Source organism: Protopterus annectens, chromosome 11.part0 (genome assembly GCF_019279795.1).
Source record: "Protopterus annectens isolate FY-2018-M chromosome 11.part0, PAN1.0, whole genome shotgun sequence".
NCBI lineage: Eukaryota > Metazoa > Chordata > Ceratodontiformes > Protopteridae > Protopterus > Protopterus annectens.
In genome coordinates, this window is record NC_056745.1 from 307,134,245 (window position 1) to 307,161,675 (window position 27,431).

Sequence of the window (27,431 nt, forward strand, 5' to 3'; positions counted from 1 at the left end):
ACTAGCCCTGAGTAGCATCCTGCCATCGACCAGAATGATACTGCAGTGCAAGGACAAAATGATTGACTTCAGCAATTGGTGAAGCTTCTGGTGTCATTCTAAGGGGATCTAGTATCTGTCTGCCTGGGATGACATGATCGACAGACCACGATGCTTTTCCAGAGATGGCCTGCACCTGTCACCCCTGGGATTCTGGATACTGGCTAAGGTTCTTGCCACCCCTATAGTGCCTTTTTAGGCAAGGTTCAAATGAAAAATTCATCAACGTAACAGGAACTGGCAAGCAAATACTGAGGGTATGCTACTCAATGCTAGAAGTCTAAATTTCAAAATGTACTCCTTCGATGCACTTCTTAAAATGGAGAACATCAATATCTGTGTAGTGATTGAGACCTGGTTCAAGGCTCCAGAGAGTACCCCTGCATTACCAGGCTATAACTCATACCACACTTTTTGGGCCACCTGACCTGGACTGGAACACCAAAGGCAGAGGTGTGTCCATATTCATTAAGGATATCCATACCTCCAGGCTGGTTGCTCAGCATAATGCATCCTAGGTTATCCAAGTGCAATTAACTCTGGGCAAAACTGCAATCCAAACTGTAGCTTGCTGCAGATCGCCCACCATGCCCCTGGATTCCCACTCCTCTTTTCTTGATATACTGGAAAATATTATGGTTCAAATAAACACCCTAATAATGGGCAATTTCAACTACCCCATCATTAACTGGGAAAACTACTTATGTACCAACTCCTTTGCCAACGCTTTCTGGAATTCATAAATTCCAGTGGCCTGGATCAACTTAGCCACACCCCCACCAGGGGCAACAATATCCTAGACCTAGTCATTACCAACATGAGTGACCGGTGTTCCACATCTGAAGTCAACTCCTCATTAGTCAGATCTGACCAAAAGCTAATCATCCTAGATATACACATCCTGCCCCCACCCCCCATTAAAGAAACCAAGGTAAAAAATTTCTCCAAAGCCAACTTTATGCTTCTTAAGACAGGTGGCGAACTTCATGACACCCATGCAGATGGACAATACAATTATGACTGCTGAATCCTACACAAATGCACTCTATAAGAACTTACATGAGTACATGGATTGTGCTATCCCAAACAGAATTAAGACGCTATTGTCCAAAAAAAGGAAGCCAATCTGGTGGTCTCCTGCCATAAACAAACTCTACAACAGAAGGAAGAAACTGTTGCAAAAGAGAGTAAAATTCCATGAGTGGAGGAGCTCCCTGGTCAGCCTCAGTAAGAAGCTGTGATCCCTTATAAGATCCTCCAAAACTAGCTATGAAAACAAAATCACCACTGATTCTAGGGACAACCACAAAGCATTCTATAGCTATGTCAAGAATCTCAATGGCAACACCAAGATCTGCTCTGATTTACAGCACAACGGCACAAAAATTACAAAACCAACTGATATTGCCAACATCCTGGCAGATAGGTTCAGTGCTAAATTTACCCCCCCTCTCACCCCATAAAGGGCCCATATCTATACAGGAAGAATGCAGAGTCCCTGTAATCACAACTACGCAGGTAAAAGCTGCACTCTCTAAAGCCAAAAACACAGTATCCATGAGACTGGACAACATCCCAGACTGTGTTTTACATGAACTTCAGAATGAACTAGCTCCCCACCTAAGCATCATGTTCAATCATAGCCTCACATCAGCTTTTGTTCCCACTGAATGGTGCACAGCAACAGTTATCTCACTCCACAAAGGGGGAGCCACCACTGATCCAGGGAACTATCTCCCTATTAGCCTGATGAGCCTGGTCTGTAAGGCCATGGAACATATCATCATGGACCTCATAAACAAAGACATTGGTAACCTCCAAACTCTGGACCCCACCCAGTTCAGGTTTGTGAAAGGCAGATCATGCCTTCTGAACCTGATTGACTTCTTTGAGGCAGCCACTAAAGCCGTAGACTAGGGTAATGTGGTTCATACAGCCTATTTTGACCTCGCCAAGGCTTTCAACATCATCCCCCATTCTGGAATTATAGTTAAACTCACTAAACTAGGTATAAATCCCTACATCGCAAGATGGGTTGCCAACTGCCTCACTTATAGAACCTACACTGTAAAAGTAGCAGACTCCAAATCTGACTTCAAACCAGTGACAAGTGGAGTACCAAAGGGTTCAGTCCTGGGACCTCTCCTGTTTGGTATCTACTTCTCTGAAGTACAGGCTAACACAGAATGCCTTTGGCTAATGAAGTTCGCATATGACTGCAAACTACGAGCCATAGTCAAGTCACCAAATGATTTGGACAAACTACAGAAGGGCCTCACTGAGACAGATGCCTGGTGTCAGAGTCATGGCCTCAAGCTCAATCCCAAAAAGTGCATTGTCATCCCCTTTGGTAAAAACTCTGTACCCATGAACAGTCACATAGGCGGCAGTCTGCTTAATGCTGAATGTGTGATAAGAGACTTTGGGACCCAGGTGGACAGTAGTCTCTCCTTTGATAATCACATTGCCACAGCAGTCAGGAAATCCTTCTACATGGCACACCTCATCACAAAAGGGTTCTCATCTAGGAAAAATGATGTCATTGTTCCCCTCTACTAGACACTCATTAGACCCATTATAGAGTACAACGCCCCTTTTGGAATATACCTCACAAGACATCTGCAGCAGCTGGAAAGGCTACAGCAGTACCTCACAAAGAAGATTACTGGTCTCAAACAAATGCCCTACACTGACCGTCTCAAAAAACCCCAGCTTTACTCCATAGCATATCACCTACTCCAAGGTGATCCCTGCCTAACATATAAAGCTTTGTCAAATCCAGAATAGTTGTACATGCTACACCTAAAGAAATCCCAATCCCTCCAAGCTACATGGTCTAGGGACCTAAACCTTGTCACAACAATAAACTGGACATGCTGGAGGGATAGATTCCTGTCCCAGAGACTTCCCATACTCTGAAACAAGCTACCCATCTATTTCAAGCAAAGTTCCTCATTAGCACTCTTCAAGAAAAATCTTGATGAGTGAATGGGAAATAGGAAATACATCCTGGGATCACTTCTGTGGCTCTGCTTGACAGGGGCATAGGAAAATAACTTTCTTGGGTGGCATAAACCAGGGAACCTTGTTGGCTAGGCTTACTTAGGCCCTTGGGCCAATAGCCTAGTACCTACCTAAAAACCTATGAACATATGTGAATCTGGTTAGCAGCTAGGGAATATAATACTACAGATGAGTGGGAAAAAGGGAGATCTATACCTAACAAGCAGGGCATCACTGCACAGGAAAGGGATCCCCAGTGCTGCTCGTAGGTCTAAAAGAACCCAAGGTTGTTAGCCTAAACTGCACCAACAGAGTCTGCCAGTAGCAGGAGAAGCAACTAGTTCAGGTACATGGCCAAGAGCAAGGGTTAAATGTTTTAAATGCAACCAGTGGGGCTATGTACCATATAGATATCCACGGAGGCAAGTGGGGAAGAAAAGGAGGGAGAGCCAGTAAGTGAGAATGACAGAATGTCAGCAGTAAGTTGTCTGGAGACAACAAAGGTACCAAACTATCACAAGAGGTTATATCCTATCTTAGTAGATGGGAAACAGGCCACTGCTAAGACAGATACAGCCTCTGACCTAACCACTGTGAAGCCTGCAATTATTAAAGAGGAGCATTACTTGCTTGGGCAGTCTACTCCAGTCAGAGCTTTAGGAGGGATCCCATTCCAAATATCTTTGGCTAGTGTTCACCTTGAATGGGAGGGTGGAAAAGGAAACAAGCAAGTAGGTATTTTTGAGGATATCCCTGCAGATGTCCTGATAGGGAATGATTCTGATAATGCAGAACCTTGTGTGCATGCAGTTACATACAGTCAGGTTTGGAGACTGGCATATGGGTCTGGTAGCTTGGGGGGGACCCAGACAGACCACATACTTGAAGCCAGGACTGATGAAGTGGTTACTTCAGAGAGGGAGCTACCCTGTAGCAGTGAGACTGAAGGTGAGCTACAGTTGCTTGTGGGTACTGATGTTCCCTTGGACAGAGTAACTGCAAGGGCAGAAGTGAGTAGTAGTACCCAGACTGACAGTGAAGCACCACTATCAGAGGATATCAGACTTTCTGTGGAAGGGGAGCTGGGAAGGATTATAAAGAGAGAGAGAGTTGAGACACACTTAGCTCTCAAAGTCTACATTAAAGGCTTGAGGGAGGTAGCCAGACAGGCATCTAATCCTCAAAGACAAGGAGAATCTGTATACTGAGGCAAAGGCTTACTGTATAGAGAGTGGACCCTTGAGGGATGGCTAGAGGGTGAGAGAATACAGCAGTTGGTAGTGCCTAGAGCCTGTCATCTGGCGCTTCTAGCCATAGCCCATGATATTGCAGGTCACATGGGCATAAAGCAAACAAAGAGATGTTAACACCATGAAACCTGACCATGAAAGGGAGAGCCTTGTACTACGTATTTGTAGTAGAATGCGGGAGAAGTCTGAGGGAGATCCATGGCTATAGGAAGGCAGCCAGCAAAATCCCAAATTACTATGGTGGAGCGTAGGGTTGCAGGCATATGATATGACAGTGCAAAACTGTAATGGGGTCAGCAATACAAAAGCAGCTGGGATCTCAAGATGGAGAATGGGGTAATGTATTTCCAGATAGGCTCATTCCTCTCAAGCAACGATTTTGTAAATAATTATATGTCATTTGTGAATATCATCATGATTTATATAGAAGTGTGATGAAAGGGGATGCTGCCAGCACAGCTATCTGAAAGTTTTTAAATAATTATATGTCATTGGTGAATATCAATGTGATTCATATAAGATGGTTGTGTTACAAATGTATTAGAAATGTATAACATCTATATATCAAACTAAGTTTGTACAGACGTGTGTTGAAAAAGCTTTTTGCATAGTGTTTGAAATGTAACCACAGAGTGCCCTACTGGAATAGAACAGAACTGTACATACAGGATTGTAACTGTTTAAATGTATATATTTTAACAGTGGAAACTAGAATACAGGAGGTTAACTTCAGAAAAATAACTGAAATTAAATGACTTTATGGCTAGGCCATAAAAGATGCTCTCTTTCATTTTCAATGCAGCAAGGAGACCCAATGTCTGTACTAGGGAACTTTCTGTATTGTCTTGGAAGTATTTTATTGTTTTATGACTTCCCGCATCTGCCAAAGATCTGAGGAAAAACCCTTGTCTATGTATTTTTACAGGTAGATGCTAAATGCTACCAGCTGCTATCAATTGTTGTTTTGTGTCTGGGGACTAGAAGTCAGATGACAAGAAATGATGTCATTCTGCATTCTAGCCCAGCAGTAATATTTGAGATATTAATGTGAGAGGTCTCTGAGGGAGATACATCATTCTGTATTCTATTTTGGACCTGACAACAACTATATGTTCCATTCACCACATCTGCCTTGCTCTGATGATGTAAGTTTGTAGGGAACAGTAAAATTCTCTTAGATATAGTCAGGAATGTAGCAAAGCATAGTTTAGATGCTTTTCTTTATTTATTTGAGACTGTCCTGCAATGTTGTTTTAAATATATCCTGTGGTTTTGAACTGCGATGTCACTGTAAATATATAATTATTATTGTCTTGTTCTTTTATTATTTATTATTAAATATATTTAAATCTTTCACTGTGTCTAATCTGTCTAGAGAAATTTAAGTTCTGAGACTACTTGCATATTTATTTGGTGACACTGTAGGCCACTCTTAATATCCTTGCTCTTGGTCAATCTACCATTTGTATTAATAGTAACAGTACACAGTGAGATTGGACACCCTTTGTTAAGGGCATTAAAGTAGCTAATAAAAAGCTGACTGGTGGCAGTGATAACTACCTTATAGTCCGGGCAAAATTGGGCATAGCTAGTAAACCTGTGCCAGCCTTTCCCAGGTGTGTTATGTGTGTGTATAAAATAAACCACAAGGGTGTGTGTGTCAGCTACTTGGGCAGGAACATGAAGCACTTGTTGGAGAGATCATCCTCCAAGTGTATGCCCCCCACTGGTACCAGTGGTGAGGATTAAGGCTCCTTGATTTCTGGTCCAGTGGTGGGGCATCACACCTCAGTCAACTCCACCTCCCATTTAATCTGTATTATTTGCGGAGTTAAGCAGTGTAACATAGCTATATTTCGGAAAATGATCACATAGTCAGTCTAGACCAAGCTACTTGCATCATCTGCTGTTTTTATTTATTTATTTAATCAAATACTTGAACCTAAAGTACTTACTTCATCTCCTGCTTTTATTTATTTATGTAATCAAATGCTTTAAAAGAGAAAATTAAACTCTGATATATTCTATTATCTCCCGCTGACATGCTTCATACCCTTGTTCAAAATGAAAGGTGTACCTGCTAGTCCACACTCTGTTGCCAGGCTCATAGCTCTAAGTAAACTCAGGAAATGGGAGATTTGCATGAAGCTTACAAATAATGAGCTATTATTTAACTCATCAGTATCATATACTTGTGAGAGATGCAAGTACTTTGGCAAATTCAAGGCCACACACTCTCACAAACACATCCTGTGAGCATCATTCACCTACTCCACACTCGACACATACTCACATCAAACTATCCTATGCTAAGGCACTAAAGATATCCTTGACCATGCCACAGTGGCAAATTTGGTGCAAGCCCCATATATACCACCAAGTACTGCAATACAGATTAGTGGCAACACTGCTGACAGTAACCAGGAAATAGGACCTCCTAGGCCAATTACACCCAAGCATTCATCAAACAAAAATTAAAACTTACTAATGATCGGTGACACCATAATTAGACACACAGATGCTACATCCACAAGGCTGGACAAAACCAGGGTGACAGTGAGCTGTTTCTTGGGGATCAAGACTGATAATGCTATAAGGGCCCTTAAGAAACTTAAACTAGACAAATAAGAGTACAGTGTGGTGGTGGCCAGGAACCCTGACTGATATATATATATATATATATATATGAGAGAGAGAGAGACATGACAAAGTCTGCCATACAGGTCACAAATGGAGGTAAGAGCCTAGTTTTGAGTCAATTCTTCCATCACAAAAATGATGCCCAAGTTTAAAGAAAAGTTGATTATCTTTAACAAACAACTAAATACCTGATGTCATTCTAGGGGGGATTCAATATGTGTCAACATGGTATAAGAAGCTTGACAACTGTACGTGCTTTGCAAAGGACATTATGCACTTCTTATTCCAAGGCTTCCACATACTAGCCAAAGCTTTTGCTGTCCAAATTGTGCCTTTTTAGGCAAGGTGCAGCTCCCAACCTCTCCCAACCTAACCTTCAAAACATATTTACCACTGGACCATATCAATGTGTCACTGCTTAATGCCAGAATTCCAAGTAACAATTTAATGGACCATGAAGCCCTCCTGCATTTGGAGCACATCCATGTTAGAATTGTTAGAGGCCTGGTTTAAGTGCCCAGGCAGTATCCCCTCAATAACTGGGTTTTGTGCTTACTACTCATTTATATCTGATGGAAACTATGGTAATGCCTCCTTATCTGTTAGGGAATATAATACAATTACCTAGGGACCATCAACTGGAGCTTACAGAGATTTGAATCAAGATGATTAGCATACACTGTTAGATCATGGTGGGCTACAGAACTCCCTTCATTTCTCCAGAAATCCATGCAACATTCCTAAGTATTCTTGATGAACTCCAAGTAGGAGTTCTGCTATCCTAGGAGATTTTAACTACCCGATGATTAACTGGGGGACCTACACCACCAGTAAAGGATATGCACAAAAATTCTTAGATGTTATAAACAAGAGCTCCTTCGAACAGACTGTAGATGAACCTACTAGAGAAAAGAATATATATTTCACTGGTCATAAACGTTTTCTGTGTGCACCACCTGCAAGGTATCCCCTTCATTGCTCAGTTCAGACCACAAATTAGTAAACTTCTCTCAAAACCGTCACATTGATGGAAATAAGTATCACAGAATTCAGGGACTTTAAACATTGAAAGTTTATAAAATTTCATGAAGGAGTGTCTAAATTAGAGTATGAGAGTATTACCCACAGTGTTGAATATGCTAAGAATAAAGCAGAAATTTCTACTTGTAGTTGAACAAATGTATCAAAGTGACAATTTCCAAAAATCCAAGCCACTGGGAAGGTTTAAAACTAACTTTTATGTGGTCCTCTAACATTAATAAACTATGAAATAAAAGGAAATAAATCCTTAAAATATAATGGAACAAACAGCCCTCAAACTAAGAACAAAATGCTAGATAAGAGGCTAAAAAGCAACATAAGAAAAACAAACACACCCCAAGAATGGAGTCTAGCCACAAAATCCAAAGACAACCACAATTTTTTCTTTAGTTACATCAGAAAAATAAGATTAGAACACCCAACATTGCTCCAAGCGTATTCACAGTGGTATTGTTTTCCTATGCAAATGTGAACCATGTTTTTTCATCTCACCATTCCTTGTGAATAACATGCCAAAAATCATGAGTCAATAAAGGATAAAAACACACACAATTTTTTTTTCATGGGTGGTGTTGGGCAAGTTCCCTACCTTCATGATGTGAAGGACAAGCCCCCATACCCCTGAAATAATATTTGCCAATTTCATGGTTGCAGCATAGTAAAGAAAAAGGGAAAACCCATGACGTGCTTTGCCAGCTCAATAGTACAAATCATTGTGGTGAAACTCGCTACAACATTAAATTATCACACATAATTGCTCAGGGAATGTAGCAGTATAAATGCGTAACAATACCAGTACCAACTAGTCAGATCCTGTGGATAGTGCTGACATACTGGCTAATAAATTTAGTATCAAATCAAGCCTTAGAAACCTATTCCAAATCCACATATCCCTGATGGAGTCATGTCACCAGTCACCACAAGACAGCATGCACTGAAAGTGCTCTCCAACATGAAGAATTCCTCTTCCATGGGGCCTAACAACATACCAGGTTGCCTAAGTAACAGCACAAAGCAAGTCCTTGCAGACTCACTCCTCTACTTCTTTAGCCTGAGCCTATCAACTGCTTTTGCCGGGATGAGTGCAAACAGCTGTTGTAATTTCACTACACAAGGGTGGCACCTACCTCTGACACCAGGAATTACAGACCCATTATTCAGCCATCCATGCATCCATTCTCAACCCCTTTTCTCATTTCTGCACATGGGGTTTAGGTGTCACTTCAGCACTGACAATCATCTAGAGCCACTTTTACACTGCCGGGTGGTTAGCCCTGCCTCAGAATTACAGACCTATCAGCCTAACAATTATTATATAGAGGTTCATAGGTAAGTACTAGGATAGCTGCCCTTGCAGGCCATATTAAGCCTAACCATTTTCCCTTTTGTGCTATAAATAACTTATCCCATTTGGTTATAGACTGGCCTTACCCATCCCATGGTTGATAATTATATGTTATCCCTAATGAAGATAACTGGGATCATGCCATAGATAATTTTAGGGGACCCGTGCATGGAATATAGCTATGGAATGTATCATAACTTAGCTAATTAACTATGATGTCAAAAATCTTATTAGACCAAGCCCCCTGCAGTTTGGCTTTGCCAAAGGTAGATCCTGTCAATGAATCTTGTAAATTTCTTTGAAAGAGTGTCTCAGGCTGTTGACTGTGTGCCTTAATCTTGCCAATGCATTTGATGCAGTACCACATACAAATATAATAAACAAATTAAATAAACTCCAAATTGACCTGTATGTGGTTAGATGGACAGCCAACTGGCTTAGAGATAGAACTCACATTTCTTTTAATTTCTCCAAGTCTTTTGGGTTTCTAATACCATGATGAAAATGGACCCCATTCCTAAGTCAAAGTACTATTAAAGTTCATGACATTAATATTGTTTCAATCTTTGATGTCAGCCAGAAGTGCTCTTTGCAGCACCCACAATGTGCCCAGTAATGACTCCTTCTGCAATTCATACAGAGTTACATGTACTGGTAAAATATCTAAATACGATTGTAGATTCTTTTTTATAAGACCCGTTGCCTCTACTACTATTGGAACTGTCTAGGTGTCTTTCTTCCACATTGCCTCATTTATACCTGCAAATCCTGATATTCTATGACTTTGTGTCTCTCTGTATGCAAGACACTGTCGTCACTGGGTGTAGCGACTTCAGTGATCAGTGCTACTTTTGTCTTCTTTTCATAGAAAAGTATATCTGGTTTTCTCGCATTTGTCTTTTGAATTGTTGGTAATGGGGGATCCCATGTGATGAAGACTTCATCATTTTCTATGATGCTTTCTGGCTCATGTTTCCAGTGTTTTTCAGTCACTTCAATATTATAATGTTTGCGCAATTCCCAGTGCAACAGTCTTGCCACATTATTATGCCTTTCAATATACAGTCCTTCTGCCATTAGTATGCCACAACCAGCAACAAGGTGTGCAACTGTTTCCAGTTCTGTTTTAAAAAACCTACATTGGTCTGTTTCTCCCACATGTTCAATGGACTTTGTAAACCAGTGTGTACATAGCCCACTGTCTTGAGCCGCCAATATTAACCTTTCATCTCTTGGTTTGAATTTGTCTCTCCTTAACCATTCTTGCATTCGTTCCTGATCAACATGGGGTTTTTCCAGAAGTTTTCTATACTTACAACTATATTTATGCTTTTTCTACATTTCTTGCCTTCTCATCTGGTCCTTCACCTTATATTCTTATTTTTGTTTTTTGGCACATTCAGTTGCTGCTTGATTTTTATCTACTTCTGGTTTGATTTCTATTCCTGCTTGATGTCGATATGCTTCTGTTAGACTAAGCAGGGAAGTCATCTTAGATTTATTTTCTTCATGTTTCAAAACTTTCACTACATTTTGGTCTTGTGAGGTCAGCAGATATGTGTGTAGTTCCATGACTGCATTTCAAGGAGGCCCATCCCTATTTCATAATGAGGGAGTACATAATCTTGGTATGCACTGATTTTTTAGAAATCATTTGATGAGCATGACACATCCTTCTTGTTTTCCTATCTAATCTATCCAACACATTTTGGGTTCAGTCAGTCACTCCAAAACTAAGTTAGGACAGGAAGAACAAATTAGTTTATAGCTTGAATTTTGTTCCTAGATGTCAACACTGTTTTCAGAATTAATTTAAGTCTTCTAAAATATTCCTTATTGAGTTTTATTGTCATTTGTTCATGTTTTATTGTTGATCCTTCATCAATTCCCAAATATTTATACAATCCCTCTTGCTCAAGTTCTTTTATATCACATCCTTGTCCCAAACTGATGCTTTCTTGATGCTCCCACACTCTGAGAGTGGGGAGATATCCTTTGAGAACACGAAGGTGACCAATGGAGACCTGCATGGATTAGTTCTGAGACCTCTGCTATTTAGTATCTACTTCTCCAATTACCAAATGAGTATCTCTGGTTAACAAAGTTTGCAGGTGATTGTAAGCTATGTATCATTGTCAAGTACCCCTTTAACATACATGCACTCCAGCAGACGTCTGTACTTCTCAGTAGCAGGTGTACTAAAAAAAGGCTCAAGCTCAACACCAAAATGTGCAACACGGCAGCATTTGGTAAGCATTCCTAGCTCTTCTTAAAGCAAACATAGCACACTGCTTCAAAATGGAAATGTTATGAAAAAGTAAGTAAATAAATGCAAATGTTATGAGATGCCTGGTTGCATGGGTGGACATCTCCCTTAAGTTTGACCATCACATTGCAACAGTGATTAGGAAATCTTTTACATTATACAGCTCATAGCTAAGGGTATATCATCCAGATTTAAAGACATCTTCACCTCCTTGTTCTCTGCACATTTTACACCCATCATTATGTAAAATGCCCTTCTTTGGGATACACTGTACTAAGCATATCAAACAACAAGAGAAATCTCAAAGGTCTGTAACGAAACTACCTGGAAAGACTTGTGTGTTTTATCTCTGTACTGATTTTTATATAAATTCCTTGGGAGTGACATGTGCCTTGTTTTTAGGGCTTTAAGGGATCTGGTAGCCCAAGAACTCTTTTACCATAATAAATCAAATAAATTAAGACACAGTGACTGAATTTAAAAAGAAAAAGCTGGAAAACTGGATGGATATTGAGAAATTCATCCATAGTATGACTGATCTGGCCTTTCTTGTAAAGATAGGAAAGGCCTAAGGGTAGGTATTGGCAAAGCAGAAATGGCCTTGTGGCTCACTTGACTTGTAACTTATGAACTTATGTAACTTATGAAGTCCTATGATCTATGATAGCTTTCCTTGTCTTCTCTTTCTAAACTGCTTAGCTCTGTGGTAAGTTTAACTTTTCTGTTATTTCAAATAGATCCTACTATTTATCCAAAAATGTGTTTTCTTCTGATTGGACAAAACCTAACACTTAGTCTCCAGCTTTAAATTCCATGGTCCTTGCATTTCTATTACATACCCTTACTGTGTAGCTTGGGCTCTTCCCACATGTCCTCATACTATGGGCATCACCAGTTTTAGTTTATTCTCTAACTGGATTCATTATTATTTAGCAAACATTGTTTGTCAAATTTGTCCATCAGTAATAAAAAAAAAAAAAAAGCCACTTTCAGTGAATGCAGACTAGTATTTTTTTAGGATTCCTATTACTTGATTGAATGTTTAGATTAGCAAATACCTAAACGTCGATCTGGTAATAGCGAAAGCAAAAAAAACGCGAACGGCCAATTTAACGCAGGGAAAGAATTCCCTTGGCCGTTATGCATATTTTGCCCCTTTCCCCACTGTAGAGCGATCTCGGAGTTGGTATATTTAGTTGGGGGGTGAGGGCCACAGCCCCCACATTGGTGAGTGTGAGGGGAGGGTGAAGCCCCACACTTTATTTTCGTTTCAAATTTTTTTTTTGCAGCCGATGGAATTCATTCTCTAAGTTAAATTGTCCATTCACTATTTTAATTTTTCGATATTACCAGGTCGACATTTAGGTATTCGCTGACCCAAACTTTCGATCGGGTAATATAGATGCTTTTTTTATATGAGGGGCAAGCTCCCCTGCACCCCAGATGTGGGAGGAGACTCCACACACACACACACACACACACACACACACACACACACACACACACACACACACACACACACACACCTCATATTTACCAACTTTGCGATTGCACAACAGTGGAAAAATTGGAACTCCATATGTTTGATAAAAGTAACTTTCAGTGATAATGTCCTTGTACTGTTGTCAGTAGTACAAACAGCGATTGAGGAAAACTCACCTTCTCCTATAACGTGGTATAGTACTCCGTGACACTTTTAAACAGTTCTCGTTTCTTACCAAGTTTTTTTGACAATATCCACAAGGGAGTCTGTCAGGTTACAGCTCAGAAAAACTGTACCTATTTTGGCATTTCTCTAATGGCAAACAAGACTTACAGTAATAACTGTTCCCAATTTTTGTCAGCTTCCTCAATAATTCTTTTTTATGTTTGATTAAAATATTTTACTATTCCATCCATCTGGAGATGGTACACTGGGGATTTCAGTTGCTTGACCCTAAGGCATCAGAACAGTTGGGGAATTATTCTGTACATAAGTGGGGTACCCTAGTCAGTGAGTATTTTCCTTAGTATCTGTACTCTGGAAAATAATACTAGTTCTCTAGCTATAGAGTCATCATTAGTCTTACCTTGTATTAGTAGTTGCATGATCAAAATATACTAAAACCCAATGCTGAATTTCACCAATTGCCCAGCAATGTCCATTGCAATAGTTGAAATGACACCACTATGATAGGCATTGGAATAAAATTATTTTGAAAACCTGCATGTGGAACTTTCTTCTGGCATTCAGCACATTTGGCATAAAATGGATTTTCTTTGTCCATCATTCCTGGCCAGTACAGCAGTGCTGGGATCCTTGGGCTTATCCATTCCTAGGTGTCCATGTAGTACATGACTAATCACATTACTATGTTTTTGACAGCGTTGGACATCAATAATCAATGTATTACCTCTCCCCTGTCCTTATTTAATCTGTACAAGTAATTTTTGTAACTTAAAGTATGGGTAAGAAATAGGAATATTTTTCAACTTCTTTCTCTATAATTCTCGTGGGCATACCATGCATAGTGCATACCTGTCAACTATCTGGGCTTCTGCAAAACGTCCAGATTTTCACCTCATATTTTTGGTCTGGCCCTCTTAAAATTGTTTTTTTTTTCTGGCAGATTATTTAAGAATGAAGTCACTAAATATTTATTTATTTTATTTATTTTATTTTACATTTGTTGACCGGGAGAGTCCAACTGGATTACAAGTCCATTTTCAGTGGAGGCCCGGGGAGAAAAGCTCCAAGAGAACAATTTTTTACAAAACATAGTTTTAAGGACACACTTTTGACATACAATTTCCATAGAAGAGACTTTGACATACATATTAACTAACAGATAGGATACATTTGTTCTTTACAGTATAATATTAAATTTTAGAAGATATTCCTAGGTTTAGGATTCCTGTGATATATTTACTATCAGAGTAAAAGCAGAGAGACGTAGAATAAAGCTCCAAGAGAGTAAATGATGCTCGCTATAGTTGAGAAGGATAACAAATTGATTTACTATATGTCTTCGCCTGGTTTTATTTGAGAAGGATAACAAATTGATTTACAATATGTCTTTTCTTGGTTTTAGTTGCTTATGGAAAGCACATTGCTGGGTAGAAATAATGAAAGACATTTGAATTTCAGATTTCAAATCATTCCAAAATTGCAAGCAAACACAATGCTTTTATTCTAGTGTCATTTTAAGTTTATAATAGCAGTATTTAAAAATTGTCTTTGATCTTGGACCTTTGCCACCCCCTCTTACTTTTGGCTTTATCCAGAATTCTTGCTCTAAGAGGTCGAGAGGTATGTGCCCAAAGGTGACAACTTATTCCTCTAGGTCTTCCTGTTTGGTTAGTGGTTTTAGTTGTAGAACTGTCCTTGGTGCAGCCATTGATTTGGCTACAGAAATGATGCCATCAACTGCAGTCATTATAGTTTCCAATATTTTTTCTAGAGCTGCCATTTTGATAAATGGACCCACACACAAAGTGTACTTTTACAAAAATCTCAGCAGACATCAGAAGGCTTTCTTGGGGTAAAAACAAATTCACAGCTAGTACCTTCAAAACAGTTCCATACTATAGGTTACAGTCATTTACAGTAAGCGTTTCTCCCCTTTTCTCTTTCAATAGTTTATGACTCCTAAAACAGGAAAAATTCAAGTTTCCTCCTGGTATCTTCTTCCAGTTTACTCTGTTATGTCACTTATAAAGCTGTTGTTCTAGATAAAACACCTCCCTTCAAAAGAGGCAAACAAAAAACTATACACCGATAGGTAGGATGTATAGTGATATTTTTTCTGTATATATATATATCTGTATATATCTATCTATATATTTGTTAAAGTAGATACTGGCTGTGAAAGCATTAATGGGTTTAGGTTTGTCTGTGAAAGAGTTAACCTTACTAACCTTTCTAGACGGAGTTCTGAATGGAGTTATTCTTGAAAGGCTAGCTACCATACCTCTCAAATGTCCAGATTTTTGCAGAATGTTCAGATTTTTGCCTCATATTTTTGGTGTGTTTCTCATAAAATGTGTGGTTTTCTGGCAGATCACTGGTATTATCGGAGGACTGAAGTCACCAAATAATGACATACATTTGAACCTGACTTCAAATCCTTCAAAAAATGTATGTTAGCACAAACCATGTTACTCTAGCAACTAAGTTTGTTAAGAGCAATATCTAAAATCTGTCCCTATTTTGGGGCCTTTGTCTCCCATTTTGTCAGGCTTTGTCCAGATTACTTGCACTAAGAGGTTGACAGGTACGCTAGCTACACAATGCATGAATGTCATGCTAACATGTTAAGAGACTTAGAATGAAGTCAGTCAAATCAATTCAGAAAAGTTCAGTCAATGAATTCTTGAAGTGATGTAAATTAGGCTCCTGAACTATTTGTTCCCTGTTTATCTGACAGTTTAAAACAGGTCAAAAGAGTTTGCTTAGTTAAAGAAATCAAGCTTTGAGAGTAAGTTTTTAAAGTGAAGTGAATATAACAGTTTGTAAATAGAAATAGAAACCCTAAGTGTTGTGTGCAGTCTGGAAAATCAGAAAAGGGATTGTTCATACTAAAGCAGACAGAATCAGATTGCTGTATGTTATGAAAAATGTGTTTCATCTGTTCCTACTCTGAAGAGAAATTGTCAGAATGCAGGCTGGTTCACATGAGGCTGCTAGTATATGATGATATGCATTTGATTATTTAGAGTTTTTGTTTATTTGCTCTGTTGTTCTGAAGAAGTGTATTCAAAGGTAGATGAAAGTGTTTAACAATAATTTTTTTTTATATTCTGAGTGGAAGCTTGGTTAAGTTTTTGTGGTGTCAGTGTTTGGTTTTACTTCAAATGGGAGGGGGCATTTTCCAAAATGGTGCTACTTAGGAAGAAATGAAAGCTAATATCTAGAAACTGAATTGTATTAAAAGCATTTTTGGTTTAATTTATCATTTTTGACCCCATCCCTGCTGACCATCAATCCTCTAAGGAGCTGTCATTCAGACGACCATATGGGTGTTTTTTGTTCTCACTGGCATCTCAACACTGACAGCATTTTCCATTTATGAAACTAACTCATTTCACCTGGTGGTGATAGAGCCCACACATCAACATGAGGGTCATCTACATCCCTCAGTCCCCTCAGGCATGCTTGCACATGCACCAGAAATGGCTACCATCATAGGCTTGAGTGGCCACACCCAAATTCCTCATGGCCTGCTCCCCCACACTCCTCCTGGCCAGTCCTGCCCCATTGCATGACAAGCTTCACTCTCCAGTGGAGCCCTGTGATTGGAGCTGAAGTGCAAGCTGGATGAGACCCACTTTCCATCCCTCCTGCCCCCAGGATGGGAACACCTTTACCCCTGCCTGTTCTGTCAATCTCTGATGCTGACAGTCAAACTCATATTTATGTCACCTTGGCCAGCTTAGGGACTATTAAAAGTAGTGAGATTTCCTTTATACTATGAAGTGTTAAAATTAGTCAAAGCTGGAGACTTATAGTCAAGTGAGGCAATGTGTTATTTTGAGTTGGGCAAGTTTTATTACACTGTCTAGAAAAGGAAGCTGACACCTTAATTACAGTGCAAACTACAATAGCATTTTACTAAAATAGATGATATTTTTAATTTGCCTTTTTAATTGTAAGTTCCCATATGCCTTTTAATTTTTGGCAAACCGTCTTCTTCTTCATTTGGCTTTTCCTCGTTAGGGGTCACCACAGTGGAACAATAGCCCTCAGAACCATTGGCAGGGGAGTTTTATGGTGTCGAGTTGCCAGCCCAGTGGCCAACCTTCCACAGAAGGCACACACATGCACACACTCACACCTAGGTCCAATTTAGTGTGTCCAATCCACCTACAGCATGTCTTTATGATGTGAGTAGAAACCGAAGCAACCAGAGCATCAAATGCCATTATTATTATGATAAAAAGGTGTATGATCTTGAGAATTCTCTGTGTTCTACTTTAAGAGAGATGGAGGTAATTACTATTAAACATCTGATCCAAGTATATTTTTATTTAAAATTCAATGCATTCAGAACCAAGTATTTTTCAATTAGATACACAGTGGAGCTACTAATAGCTGAAGTGAAGTGTCTCATACCAGCATTCTGACAAATGAAAACTGGTAATGCCATTTAAAAGAATTGTGTTTTTATTTTTTCACAGATGATGTTACCATACAGCTTCACGATACCCGTTGGGTAGGCACATGGTGGCTTGGCTTTCTAATAAATGGGACAGTGATTTTAGTATCAGCTATTCCATTCCTCTTCATACCTAAAACATTGCCAAAGGAAGGAGAAGAAAGCAACAATGCTGGTGACAGATGTCAGTCAATGACATTATCTTCAAAGGTTCCTTCAGATCCTGAGAAAGGAACAGCTGAGCATGAACCAAAGATATCTGACATTGGAAAAGGCAAGTGTGAAGTTCAAAACTGATGCTAATTGTTTTATAACGGAAGGAGTGTCATTTATTGTCATATATGTATGTTCCTTAGATGTAAACTTAAGATTAAGCAGCCCCCCCCAAAACAGAGATACTTTTCGTATTGGATATTTAAAAAAATAATTTTTGAAATATAGCTGCCCTATCTTATGCTACATGAATAATGAAAACCTGTAAACTCTGTCTTTACTGTGATAATGCTCATCCAAGTATCTTACTGCACCTGTGTGCTGTTAACATCTACCATTCTATAAGTGCAATTCCTATAGTACCAGCAGAGAAAATACAGATGTAGAGAAGATGCTTCCTTTAAGAACTGACATTCGAGGAGCGATCAATGCATCAGTAAATAATAATAGCAATCTTTGGGTTGCTACCCTATTTATATGTTATCCATGTCCTGCCTGGGTTCCTATGAAAGAATCATTGACTCATACCAACATTCTAAATATTCTTGATAGCTATTACAGGCCATTACTATTCTAATGGGAATGTTTAATATCCAAAAGTAATGAAACAGAGCATCTGTAAGATGAAAGAAATCAGTCTGTATAGTACTTTAGAACACAATAACAAAGTTAAAAAATAACATATGGCAAGCCAGCCTTGGAGTAAATTGCAAAAAGAAATTTAAAAAGCACCAAAGAATACGTGGACAAGAAAACTCATTAATAAAACAGAGTAAGTGCTTCCATCTACAGTTGACTTCATCAGGCTCTGATCTTAACAATTAAGCATGTTCCTTAAAGAAAATTAAAACCATGTGATAACTAGAATAATGCACCAAAAATACCTTTAAAAACAATGAATAAACATATAAAACTGCATATAAATCAAACTTTTGTAAAAGATACATATACATAGAATAGGTACTGTATATTAACATTTTAATAATCTTAACTTCTGTTTCTTTAAGAATCATTTAAAATTGATAGGATCATCTAGTCCATTACAAGCTGTAGAATTTAATATAAGCTGCCATCCATTTTTCTTTACATCCAAAACATTTTGGTGTCCTCTCCGCTTGTATCAGATTCAATACAAGCAATCACATAGACCAAAATTTTTTTTAAATTGTCACATTTCAATGTATGCCTAATTACAATACTCACAAGTTATTCTAGTAATTTTCCTAGTAGTCCTGCCTCTATAGAATGCCTAGTAGGTCAAACACTGAGCTGGATGCACCACATTATTTGTGTTGCAATTGTAATATTTGGGAGATGAATATGCCATTGTACATCATACCAACAATAACTGTATTAGTTACAAGAAAATTTGCCTTTAACAGTTGAAGTAGTATTATTCTTCTCCTTTTAGAAATTGTTTTTCAATTTGATGGCACTCATTAATAAATATAGCCCCCCAACACATATACATGCTAACTCCTTCACTACATTGGCCCCTGCTATAACCTTCCATCTGTTAGTAACTATTTCTTTGATGGTGTGAGTATCCAAAGTATAAGGGAGTACCATCCCTACCTAAAACTTCTTATTATCACTGACCATCTCATCCCGATGTTTATCTTCATCACTAACTCTTTCGGTTATGGATTCAAATTTGTTCATACATCCTTCAGAAACATCCTTTGCTACTTCATGTATACAACTCAAGGGATATCCTGTTTCAAGTAAATTCACTACCATTGTTTTGGATAATAAACTAAGGTAAAGATGAAAAATGAGAAAATTGGCCCCAGATTATCTAGAAAAGAAGTGGCTAGCAACAGTTATTTACAGTATAAGAGCATGTGCCACCTATTTCAGAAGGCTAACATAGTTAAGGGACAGATGATTAAGTCACATAGATTGATGACACTTAACGGAGATATTTTGAATAAGATAGCAGAGTTGAAGTCCTTGTGGAACACCACTCTATATATCAATAGTATCAGACTTAATACCCTGGATAATTACTAGTTGTTTTCTCCTTGTTAATCAATTCCAAGTCTATCTGATTAAATAGACATTATACTTGTGCCTAATAAATGCACTTAAAATTGATGTATGAGGTAACGAGTCAATGGCTTTGGCCAAATCCAAACCTTCAATAAATCCATATAGGTTCAAATCCATTTCCTCAATTACCCTTTATTTCAAGCTTTATCAGCTCAAGTAAAAATCTTTCAAAGCATTTTCCTAAAATTGATCTAGGCCTGATAGGCCTATTCTTATTCATATCATCTGCCTTACCCTTCTTAAAAAAATAGGTAATAATGGACAGCTTCCATCCTATCAGTGCTAACTTTGTATTAAGTATGCTATTAAACAGCTAGAATACAGGATGGTCTAATTCTGACTTAAAATGTATCAACATAATAGCTGGCAAAGGTTCAAGACCCATTGAGGTGTTTCTTTTTATTTTATTTAAATATTAATTAATCTTACATTAAGTAATAATATAACAAACATCATACTGGTTAATTGGTAGTGAAATAATGTTTTCCTAAAGTATTACATTCTTGAATATATTAGGGTAGTACTCATTAAAGACATTGGCAATTCTCTTTGACAGGCACTATGTGTTCTCCCAGTTTAAGTGTTATATTTAAATTTCAATCTTATGAGCATTAACATCATTATAATACTCTTTTTTATTGTATACCCTTGCCAATCTATTTACAAATTGTTCTTTTAATTTTTAATTCTAAATTGTAAATCTTTTTGTCATTTTATTTAACTTTGTCTGTATACAGTTATTTGTTTATTCTTATACAGTTTTATCAATTTAATGCTTCACCATTTCAGAAATTTACTTTTATAGGACATTGCTTATGTGTTTTCAGCTGTCAGCTCTAGTCTGGCATATAGCAGTTTTTCTAAAAATATATAACTATTGTCTGATTCCTTACTAATTCCCATGAAGTCCACTCAATCAATTGTAATGCTAACCTTGTTTGCTCACAATTTATCTTAATATAATTACATTTGTTATGAGATAATTGAATTAGTTCAAATTCTCATCAATACAGTCATAGTTTACTTTACTGCATTATGTAAAATTTCAGTACTTATAAAATTAATTGAACAAGATGGGCTTTGTGCATGTAACATCTAATAACTCTAATATAAATGAAAGTCTACAAAGTGCATATTTCAGTGAATATATAAAACTCAGCAATACTGTATAAATGTAGAGGACATCCATCCATCCATCCATCCTCACCCCCTTTTCTCATTTTGCACATGAGGTTGGGGCATCTCTTCTGTAGTGATAATCATCTCAAGCCAAGGTTTACACCACCAGGTGGATAGCTCTGCCACTGTAGTTCATCCGCACCACTCACTCATGCACACACTCTCATCTGCATCCAGTTTAGAGTGTCCAATCCACCTACTACATGTCTTTGTAATGTGTTAGGAAACCAGAGCACCTGGAGGAAACCCACGTGACCACAGGGAGGACATGCAGACTCTGCACAGAAGGCACCCCAGCTGAGAATCAAACTGGAGAACCCCTTGCTGTGAGGTGACAATATTAACTGCTACACCACTGTGGCCATCCCAAAATGTAGAGGATGTATTAACTATAAAAGAGCAGTAGGTATTACTTTCATTTGTATCACAAAGTTTTAGTTGCATAACATATTACCCTTATCCAGAGTTTAAATAAACCACTCAAGTTTTACAAGTCTACCAGGATTGTTTCCACTCCGCTCATATCCACATGAAGAGGCAGAATTACTCATTGCTGTTTGTTTGAATCACTCATCATTCAATGAACCACCAGGGAACTGCTCTTAAAAAATAATTGCAGTATTTTTTAGTCTGGAATGAATCTGGAGACAAAGGATTAATACTTTTAACTTTTTAATGACTAGCACTAGAGGAATGATACAGTGTCCAGCTGGACAGGATTTATCTGCGCTAATTTATATAACTTCTAGTTATGAAACTTGCCTTCAAACAAATCAAAATATCTTGAGAACTATAGCAGTTACAAAGAAGGTTTAAGTGACAAATTATGATGTGTCAGATTCTAAGAGGCCATTGACACGGGCCTTAATTTCAGGTGACAGTTCCCACTCATCCTCACAACAGAGGCATTCAATTACGATTCAGACAAACATGATTTTATATTGAGCATTAAATCAAACAAGTATTATTTTTGTTATTTAAAATATACTTACAACTCTTAATATCTCTTTAACCATATTACATTGACACTTACTATCAGTAGGACTTTTTTCAGTTTTCTGGAAAGTAGCTATGATGGTTTTATTCCATTTCCCAGGCAGTGGTAAGTTATAACAGAGGTGGTTCAGGTAGCTGCCTGAGACCCAAAGCTCTGGGGGTCCCATGGCCAGCCAACAAAATAATTTTATTTTAAAACATTTTGTTATGTTCAATACTTTTAACTCATTTTAGTTAGCCTGTATGCCAAACATAATAATCACTAAGAAAACACACATTTATATTTGATTTTAATAAAAAAGAAGTTAAATGACAGATATCAGGAGGATTTACCTCTCTGTACTCACAGTGCTTATCATTTGCACATGCATGGCATGGACAAGGGAGACTGTTGCGCTCAAGGCACTGTATATATTTATCTTTTCAAGTAAAGAAATGTTTCATTACTTAAAAATAAATTCATAAATAAACAAACAATTTGGGGTGATGCTTTGTAGAGTGCTGCAGCTTTCTTTCTGTTGTCATCTTATGATTCACTGAGACAGCAACAAACAGAAAGTCTGAGAATATTAAATGATAAAGTAGTTAGTTGTTGACTGCTGATTTGAAAGAGAAACTGTGTGTTCCAATAATATGAGGTACATTTTTTGTTTAAACATTGGCAGGAAACTAGATATGGGCACCATTGAGGACTCTAGTCACAGTATAAGTGGGGCTGGCTATGGATGAATGTAATTTATCCTCTTTAAACCATCCGTGATTTTAAAGAATATCACTGACTTTGCCTTGTGTTTTTGATTTGTGCATCATACGATTTTTGCTTTTTTGGGGGGAGGGTGGACTGGCTGTGGATGAAAGCAACTTACCCTTGTGTCATATGCTTAACTTAACATCTTCCTTTAAAGAACAGTGTGCATTTGTGTGGAGAGAGTTGGAATAAGTGCTGTCTGGTGACTGTGAAAAACAAAGTTGAAACTGCCCTGACTTTGAAGAACTTAACCTTATTTTCCCTCATATGTTTGGTCTGTGCCTCATAAAATCTGCAGTTTTCTGACAAATCATTGAAGACTGTAGTCACTAAATAAGTTAGGCTAGTTATGAATGAAAGCATATTACCGTCTTTTCATTTGCATAGCTGAAAATCTGGCTTAACAGGAAAAGTATGAATTTGTATGAAATAAGTTTGAATATATGTGAAGCAAAATTGAAACTGCCCTAATTTCACAAACAGTCCCTTATTTTGCCTCGTATTTTGGTCTGCTTCTTATAAAATTTGTGTTTTTCTGGCAAATCATAATGGATTAAAGTCGTTAAATAATGGCAATCATTTGAGTTTTCAGACTTCACTTCTTTCAGAAAATGCAGTCTCATGCAAAAAACTGTTATTTTAGCAACATTCTAAGTATATCAGAGCAATACTTAAAATATGTCCCTAATTTGAGTCTTTGTTAGTCATTATTAAAGGCTTTGTCTATGATTGTTGTGCTAAGACAGTAGAATGACTGTTCTCCTCATTTGGCATAATGGGTTAAGGTATTTACCTGCTGGAACAATGCACAGGGTTTGATTCTCTCCTTAGGGAAACTGGCTAGGCTTAAAAAATGGCCCACAAGGGCAGCTAGCCTAGTACTTACCTATGAAAAATTATTGATACATTATGAATGATACCATATTTCAGCAGAAGTTCACAACAAAACAGCTGGAGAGATTAGCCAAGAAAGCAGAAAAATAATGTATTATTGTTTATCACAATTAGTTGAGGTATACACAACAAAGTTGCTATTTATTTTATTTATTTATAAATAATGCATTTCTTAATTGCAGACTAGTGATTTAGCAGTTGTGTGGGTATTGTTGTGACTTGGGTATGTCTGTGGTTGCTACAACTGCTAGGTGTGGAGTTGTCTATGAATGAAAAGAACTTAACCCTTTGTCATTTTTTTCAATTTAAACATTCTGGATGTGAAGGACTATTGTGCCCTTGTGTGAAATAATTTGGAATTCCTGGCCCATTGCTGTGTTTATGTAAAGCAGACTTGAAATATATTACTGTGTCCTCTATTACTATTTATTTATTGATTTTTATCAATTCAGACATCTGAGGTGTACACAGTTAACAAGAAGGCTGTCTGTGAATGAAACAAACTAGATTTTCATGAGTAGTGTGTATTTGTGTAAAGCAATTTTGGAATACTTCCCTGTGGTTATTTTTTATCACAATCAGACATTTCAGGTGCACACAGCCACGTGGCTGCAAATGATGGATATGGGCTTTGGTGGACTATAATGACAGCAGTTCAGATGGTATTAAATCAAAAAGTGATTTATCTCAGAAAATAAAAAGAAATTATACATCTTTTATTAAAAAGTTAAATAATAGATACTGGACTAATATGAAATGTTGACTGCAACCAGTGTTCAAACAGAAAATGCAATATATTGTTTACATAACTGTATTTTTTTCTTAGTTGTATAAGGTATAAGCAAGTAATATACTCATAGAAGAAATTCAATGTATAGCTGTATAAGCATATTTCTTCTTGATTTTATGTACAAATTTATATTAACTGCGAACCCCCTAAAAGAAGGCAGAATAAAATCACATATCAATGCAAAGTTTAAATACTGAAAACATGTAATCCTGATTACATTATCCAAAAAAAGATATCAGTCTAAGAAAAATAAACTAGTCAAGCTAACATATATCCTTATGGAATATGACTAAAATAAATAGATATCAATCTAAGAAAAATAAACTATCTAAGCTGATGTATATCCTTATAGAATATAACCAAGATAAATGTTCATAGACTTCAGTGTAAAACAAGCTCCATCAACTGCAGTGGCAGAATAATTATCTGTCAATCTATCTAGATATAGATATAAAATAAAAAGAAAGAAATACAAACATACACACAGCTATGAAATATGCCACAGCTTAAAATCATAATACCATAATCAGCTAGCATAACATGAGGAAAATTCACTTTTTCACATTCTCTTCAAAGGGAAACAAGTCAAACTATCAAAATTATAAATTTTCTCATACATTCAAAAAATCAGCTCCCACCTAAACAAAGTACAAAACATTCAATGCCTAAAATATTCATAAAACAAAGAAAAATAATACAAAAAGTGTGAAAGCACTCATTCAGAGTATAGGAAAATCAGTATTAAGAATCCATTTAAAGCAACTCAAAAGAAATGTATTAAAATACAAAACATGCTACAAATCAAACATAAACTACAGTTATATATGTCCAACCTCATTCTAAAGTTGTTAAAATTTAGATGACAAGTAACTAGATGCAAAGTAGTCCACTGTACTGATCTGTGAAAAACTCACTAGTGGCAGCAATAACACACACACTCTTAAAGACACTAAAGACACCCCTTACCCAACAATAAAAAAGTAGGTAACTACACTTAATATAAACTTACATTACTACAACTCTCCCAATCACAAAACCTAACTGCTGCAAGAATGAGTCTCATTACATAGTATAATACTACAATCCATTAATACCAATGGAAAACAGTACTGTACACAAAACGCTACACACACACACACACACACACACACACACACACACACACACACACACAAATGGAATGTATGGCAGTTTGGAACATAATAGATAAAATATCTTGTACTCTGGTAAATGGGAACTTGTTTCATGATTCACAGTTTCAAAACTCATCACAAAAATATGTTCCTAGAATCCAAAATACTAGATAATTTGTTTATTAAACCCAGTCCCCAAAATATGCCATTTATAACAAACACACACACACACACACACACACACACACACACACACACACGCACACACACGCACACACACACACACACACACACACACACACACACACACACACACACACACACACCCTGCTTTGCTAAGGCAGACATCGGCTTTACAATCTTATAGAGCCATAGGTTCATAGGGACTTACTAGACTATTGATCTGTGAGGATCTTAAGAAAACTAGCCTTACATTCCCATGATAGTTTTTAGCCCTTATATTTTGCATACAAATAACCCAGAGGTGGGCTGAGCAAAAGTATGTTGGGACATTTACATGCTTCCCCTATTTATGAAGGACAGGTGTGCTAACATGGGTGTGAATTTGTGGTTACTTGTGGTTATTTGTTTAAAGTATATTTGAATAGCATAAGAGTACTTTGCTTTATGTGGAGAAGATAGTCCCACAGAGCTTTGTGATACAAACCCATCCTTTCAGCATATTGCATTTACTTTGCAAAAGAGGTTGAGATCCCTTGATCTACTTGGGTGTTTATGATACCACTGGAGTTGCAACTGTGTAATAGGTCTGACAGAACAGGGTCTGCTGAAGTTCTATATTCAAGGCAGAGGTCACCTCTCAGTAGTCTGTATGATACTGAAAAAAGGGACAAGGCTTTGATATGGTCTGCATAGTTTTTACAATTTAGGACCTTGATTTTTTTAATGCCAAAACATTTTCGTTGTTCAAGTTGTGACAGGTATTTGGACAGGTACATATCAAAAGGGTCATTTTACTCAATGACTGGCATAATGAGTTCTGAATACAATGGAACAATTACACCCCTGAATCTGGACACCATACCTTTAGTTATAGGCTGTGCAATGAAAAAGGACTTCCTTATAATAGCGAATATGTGGTAATCAAAGAACAGTTCATTGTTGGCATAGGTTCCCAAATCCCTAATTATGATATAATTTTCAGGGGAGTGGAGTCAATGTGATAGATACAAGTGGAGTCATGCTTCCCAAAGCATATGACTATATACATCTTGGCATTTAGTTTTAGTCCATGGTTTTTCACACCAGCTATTTGTTTTATACATTTCTAGTACCTTGTGGCTGGCAAAGTGTTGGAGGCAACAGTTACATGTCAGTTCTTTCAGGATATAACATTTTGATTTATGTCCTTTTTGTCACAACAGCATATTATGCCAGCATGCTTGAGACTTTTCAAGGCATAACTGCTTTTGCTGTGCTGGCCATCAGCCACTTATCAGAAATGCCAATAAGCTGGAATATGTTTCATTATTGGAGCTATTTATGTGTTTTTATTTGTTAAGTAGTTAGTTGTCTGGTCCATGGATCCTTTTCAACTACAACCTGGACCAAATGAAATACAAACATATTAAGCATTAACAGATTTATTACAAAAACTGAAGTCTACATTAGTTGGCACACAAAAGATCATAGCTAAAACATCTACATGTAATCACATTGCCAAAATTTTGCTGTATAAAACAGCATA

At 37.5% G+C, this 27,431-nt stretch overlaps 1 protein-coding gene across 1 annotated transcript in view; it reads left to right on the forward strand.

Annotated features, from left to right (window-relative positions):
- LOC122815361 (solute carrier organic anion transporter family member 1A1-like) overlaps positions 1–27,431 on the forward strand; it is a 418,921-nt gene that overhangs the window by 227,528 nt on the left and 163,962 nt on the right. Inside the window, exon 8 of the mRNA XM_044087816.1 lies at positions 17,741–17,992. Coding sequence (XP_043943751.1) covers positions 17,741–17,992 — 252 coding nt within the window. The remainder of the gene's footprint in view (positions 1–17,740; positions 17,993–27,431) is intronic.